Here is a 6,198-nt window from a genome sequence, read left to right on the forward strand (position 1 = left end):
TTATTATTATTATTATTATTATTATTATTATTATTATTATTATTATTATTATTATTATTATTATTATTATTATTATTATTATTATTATTATTATTATTATTATTATTATTATTATTATTATTATTATTATTATTATTAATGTATTATGAACCTTTAGGGGCCACTAATATTATCCAACCATTTTATTAAAAATCTACCAATATGTTAGACAACGTATCAACTATTTTTTGCCCTAAAATTCTCATGTTCAAATTCATCATAAAAGGTTTGAAGAGCAATATGGCCTCTGGAGAGGATTTTCTACCAGCTGAACAATTCAAGAAATATCCTGACTAGTGGAACCCTCCATTGACAGATACATTTACATATAAAAATGATATCCGCCATGCCCATTTGGGTCAAAGATGGCAATTGTAATTCCTACATATAAAAAAGGGGATAAAAAGGACCCTAGCAATTCCAATTATCTAACAGATACTGTGACTAAAATATATGCAAACATCCACTTGAAAAGAATTGATAGTAGGTGGATGAAAAGGGCATTCCTTGTAGAAGAACCAGCAGTCTTTAGGCTGATGTGATCCACTCTTGACAATTATTTTGTCTTGAACCATCTAACTATAAAAATATCAGTCAGAGGAAATAATGACTTGCTGCCTTTACAGCATTTGACATAGTAAACAAAGAAATATTATGAAAGAAATTGACTGCCCTTCAAATGGATGTTGACCCTGCTCAAAGCCCTTTCTACAAGCACTGACAGTGAGAAAAATTAATGAGTGGAACGGCTTGCCTCATGAAGTTGTGGGTGCTCCATTAATGGAGATTTTCAAAAAGAGGCTGGAGATTCATTTGGTCTGGATTGGTATAGGATCTCTTGCTATGGGCAGAGGGTTGGACTAGAAAACCTCCATGGTCCCTTCCATCCCATTTTTGTTCTTTTCTTAGAGAGTTTGTTTGGGGCTCAATGGAGCCATGAGAATGTACCAAAAGGTAAGACAAATGTGTTGCCAATATGACATTTGGGTTGCATGTGCTGTTAAGAGCACTTGGCTCCTATTCTCATAATAATTATCTGATTTTAGATGAGTCAAAGTCAAAAGTTATGGTTTTTGGAAAATGACAGCATTGCCATATAGGGCTAATCGACGAAGAGGCAACAGAGCAAGTTTACACCTTTCCTTACCTGGGGGAACATTTCTGGATCTGGGCTCCCTCAACATCAAAGGAGCTCTATTAGAAGGCAGAAATTAATGCACTCTTAATTTCTTTTTAAAAAATAATAGCTATGCTGCTTCCTTAGACTGAATTATTAAATACAAAATACCAATGTTACCATTATGCACCTATATTGAGCTGAACTTTGTGATTTAATTTATATTACTACTATAGCAAATCCGATCATATCATCTGAGAAGTATCTTGAGGGTGGATGAAAGGACTTCAGATCCTGCCCTTTGAGAAGAATTGGGAATTTATACAATTTATGAAATTGGGGCATATAATTTAATAATATTATTAGTAGGGAAACTGATAAGAGTCCTCAAACGCTATTAGAACAAACAAATTTCATTTAAAACATTCCTGATTTTATATTGGGAACTGTCATCTCCCTGTCTTTTTTGCCACTCGAGAAAAACCTAAAAAAATGCTGCACAAAGAATCCAAGATGGTCAAAATAGAGAAAAGTAGGGCCATCTTCAGTAAGGTTGGCACACTGAAAGGCATCGGCTGCTACAAATGTACCTTCCAAGTATTGAGTTCAATCTTCCAAACTCCTTACAATGAATATACTTGTATTTGTGGAGCTCCAGAAATAGAATATGTAATACATCTATTATTTTGAATGTCAGTTATTTAAGAAAGAGGGAGATCAATATCTTGGATTGCACTTTAGAGAAGCAATCTATTGGGATCCTAATATTAAAAAAATGTATTTCCTCTGTGCTCAGAATTCAAAAATTATATATAATAAAACTCTTTTCGGAAGGAAATTATGGTCTGATAATAGTAAATTCTGGGGTTATAAAGAAATACTATTTTCATTCTTTATGATTATTCTATTGTACTTATTTTTCCAAATTCTGTTTTTATATGCAATCTTGTTGATGTTCTGTGTTTTATAATTCTGTATCTTGATATGGCCTAATGACTAATCAACAGGAAATGTTCTAGTAGTGAAGGAAATGATTGGTCCATTAGTGGGTGAAAGTGGCAAGAAGGTGACAAGCAATAGGGAGAAAGCAGAACTACTTAACTTGTTTTTGCATCTGTCTTTACACAAAGGGAAAAAACAGATCAACCTATCAAAAATAGTGCCATAAAAACAGAATAGAAACACAAGTTAAGATAAGCAAGAAAATCTTAAGTGAGCACCTGTCCAGCCTAGACGAGTTCAAATCACCAGGACCAGATGGATTATACCCCAAGGTTCTCAAGGAACTGGCAGATGTGATCTCAGAACTACTAAACTATATTTTTCAAAGATTCTGGAGCACTGGGGAACTACCAGAAGACTGGAAAAGAGCTGATGTAGTTCCCATCTTCAAAAAAGGAAAAAAATGGATCTAGGAAATTACAGACCTATCAGCCTGACCTCAATATCTGGGAAGATTCTGGAAAAGGTAATCAAAGAATGAATAAGCGAACGCCTAGAAGCAAACAAAGTCATTACTAAAAGCCAACACGGGTTTGTCAAAAACAAATCATGCCAGAGAAATCTTATTGCATTCTTTGACCAAGTGACAAAATTAGTAGATCAGAGGAATGCTGTGGATATAATTTACTTGGACTTCAGTAAGGCATTTGATAAAGTAGATCACAACCTACTACTTGATAAGATAGAAAAATGTGGGTTAGCCAGCATCACCACCAGATGGATCCGTAGCTGGCTGATCGGCCGTACTCAGCGAGTGGTCCTCAATAGAACCGCATCTACATGGAGGGAAGTGTGTAGTGGGGTGCCCCAGGGCTCTGTTCTGGGCCCAGTGCTCTTCAACATCTTCATCAACGGTTTGGACAAGGGGATAGATAGGGAACTCATCAAATTTGCAGACGACATCAAGCTGGCAGGAATAGCCAACACTCCAGAAGACAGGCTTAAGATACAGGAGGATCTGGACAGATTTGAACACTGGGCACTATCTAACAAAATGAAATTCAATGGTGAAAAAAGTAAGGTTCTACATTTAGGGAAGAAAACCCAAACGTACAGGTATAGTATAGGGGGTACCTTGCTCAATAGTAGTAACTGTGAGAGGGATATTGGAGTCCTAGTGGACAATCACTTAAATATGAGCCAGCAGTGTGCTGCAGGTGCCAAAAAAGCCAACACAGTGCTATGCTGCATTAACAGAGGGATAGAATCAAGATCACGTGAAGTATTAATACCACTTTACAATGCCTTGGTAAGGCCACACTTGGAATACTGCATCCAGTTTTGGTCAACACGATGTAAAAATGATGTTGAGAACTCTAGAAATAGTACAGAGAAGAGCAACAATGATGATTAGGGGACTGGAGGCTAAAACATATAAGGAACGGCTGCTGGAATTGAGTATGTCTAGTTCAATGAAGAGAAGGACGAGGGGGGACATGATAGCAGTGTTCCAGTATCTCAGGGGCTGCCACAAAGAAGAGGGAGTCAAACTATTTTCCAAAGCGCCTGAAGGCAGGAGAAGAAGCAACGGATGGAAACTAACCAAAGAGAGAAGCAACCTAGAACTAAGGAGAAACTTCTTGACAGTTAGAACAATTAACCAGCTGAACAACCTGCCTCCAGAAGCGGTGAATGCTCCAACACTGCAAGTTTTTAAGAAGAGACTGGACAGCCATTTGTCCAAAATGGAATAGGTCCATGGTGGCAAACCTATGGCACACGTGCCACAGGTGGCACGCAGAGCCCTCTCTGTGGGCACGTGCGCCATCGCCCCAGTCCTAGGCCTTAAGCTGGGTTTTATAAAACCTTTTCACTGTAGGCCTCCGCTGCCATCAATCAATTTCAACTTCTCGTGGGAAAAAAAAGATCTCGCAAAGTTGGAACTGATTGATTGAACTTTTTAGTCCCACCCAGTCTGCCATTACCACCACAGCCATGCCCACCCAATGGGCCACACCCACCCAATGGGCCACACCCACCAAATTGACCACACCCATCCAATGGGCCATGCCCACCCAGCACCCGACAATACATAAGTGGGTTTTGGGTTGCAGTTTGGGCACCCGGTCTCTAAAAGGTTCGCCATCACTGGTATAGGGTTTCCTGCTTAAGCAGGGGGTTGGACTAGATGACCTCCAAGGTACCTTACTACTTTGTTATTGTTATTGTTATTGTGTGCATGAGAAAAATATTGGATTTATTAAAAGCTAAAAAATGGGAGTTGTAGGACCCCAAATATAACACAGAATTCCTTTTTTTAGGTCAGTGAGAGAATTGCTTTAGAGACTCTGAATGATAAAAGTCAATTTCCTTTTTTCCATCCGATGCTCCCCAAAGAAGGGATCACGTACCCAGGAATTGTCCAATTGCTCCTCCATTTTGGATGGACCCTGATTGGTCTCTTTGCTCCAGACACAGAGAAGGGCGAGAATTTCATGAGGACTTTTACTCCTATGCTTGTCAAAAATAGAATTTGTGTTGTTATATCACAACGGTTCTCAACAACCGGACGTACAGCATTCCTCAGTGATGCCCTCTCTAAGTGGAGACAAGTCAACGTCTTTGTTCACTTCATGGAATATGATTCATTTCGGGACAGAATTCTTCCCTTCCATTCAGCACTTGAAGGTTTGCCTGGACCCATTGAAGCAAAAGTGATTACAGTGATTGGAGTATTTTCAGCTAACAAGAAATGGTATCTCAAGTATGTCCATAGTATTTGCAGCTTTACTTTTCAGTGGAAAAAGAATTGGGAAAACAATAATGCCTATAAACCATATATCTTTGTGGAATTTCAAAATGAGGATTTTCAGTGTTCTGTTTCAAAACACACCTTTTCTGTCAAAGGCCGGAGAAGATGCACCCAGAAAGCCCCAGTGGAGACCCAAGAGAAAAAGAATAGGATGCGGATTGGAAATACAGCCGTTACTTATAGTGTCATTAAGATTCTGGCCCACGCATTAAGTGCTGCATCCAAGCCCCAGAGGAGAAGGAAGAAGGGTGAAGAGAGGTTGGGGGCTCCAAGGCTGCAACCGTGGAAGGTATGGGGTCTCAACAAGGATCCATCAAACTAAATTCATTTTCAGAGTCTTTTGTGCTCTCTGGGCTTCATTGTTTAAGACCTTAAGCTCCTGTACAACATCTCCTATTTATCGGAAGAATGCTGCATCCTCCCTTCAACAACCAAGACCTTTTATATATTCGAAAAAAAGTTCCCAGAATTTTTCTGATTTTAAGCTGCTGTAAACTAGGACAAGAAACAATGGCTGGAAACTGATCAAAAGGAGAAGCAAACTGGAATTAAGGAGAAACTTGCTAACTTGCTAACAATGAGCACAATTCACCAGTAGAACAGCTTGCCTTCAGAAATCATGGGCGCTCCATTACTGGAGATTTTTAAGAAGAGACTATAGACAATCACTCGTCTGAGATGTTATAGTTTCTCCAGCTTGAGCAGGGGCCTGGATTAGAAGACCTCCAAGGTCCCTTCCAGCTTCTGTTCTGTTCTGTTCTGTTCCAACATGGTTCTTCTGCTTGGTGTCTTTCCTCAAGGCTTAAACCAGCTCCTTCCACTAGATCATTAATATATCGACAAATTAATAATACAGTTTTATTATAACATTAAAATATTACTTTATTTTATTTTATTTTTTTATTTTATTTAATTTAATTTATATGCCGCCCTTCTCCCGACGGGACTCAGGGCGGCGCACAACATATTTAAAACCAGAACATATATACAATCCCCCCCTTAAAACCAAATTAAACCGAATTTTAATGTTGCGTCTTCCGAATACTTAAAACCCAATATAAAATCCACCCTAGGTCAGGTCCGCTTGCGGAAAGAGCCATGTCTTGAGGGCGCGACGGAAGGTAAGGAGATCCGGAATTATCCGGATCTCGGGGGGTAGTTCATTCCAGAGGGTAGGGGCACCCACAGAGAAGGCCCTCCCCCTGGGGGTCGCCAGCCGACACTGCTTGGCCGACGGCACCCTGAGGAGACCCACTCTGTGGGAGCGTACCGGTCTGTGGGAAGGAAT

The 6,198-nt window shown here is 39.5% G+C and overlaps 1 protein-coding gene across 1 annotated transcript in view; it reads left to right on the plus strand.

Annotated features, from left to right (window-relative positions):
• Nucleotides 1-1,669: 1,669 nt before the first annotated feature.
• Nucleotides 1,670-6,198, plus strand: part of LOC107296339 (vomeronasal type-2 receptor 26-like) — a gene marked incomplete at its 3' end in the record, with an annotated part of 24,894 nt that continues 20,365 nt past the window's right edge. Inside the window, exon 1 of the mRNA XM_029286031.1 lies at nt 1,670-1,742. Within this exon, the coding sequence (XP_029141864.1) occupies nt 1,670-1,742 (73 nt within the window). The remainder of the gene's footprint in view (nt 1,743-6,198) is intronic.

Source organism: Protobothrops mucrosquamatus, unplaced genomic scaffold (genome assembly GCF_001527695.2).
Source record: "Protobothrops mucrosquamatus isolate PMUCROS unplaced genomic scaffold, P.Mucros_1.0 scaffold2756, whole genome shotgun sequence".
In the NCBI taxonomy this organism is placed as follows: domain Eukaryota; kingdom Metazoa; phylum Chordata; class Lepidosauria; order Squamata; family Viperidae; genus Protobothrops; species Protobothrops mucrosquamatus.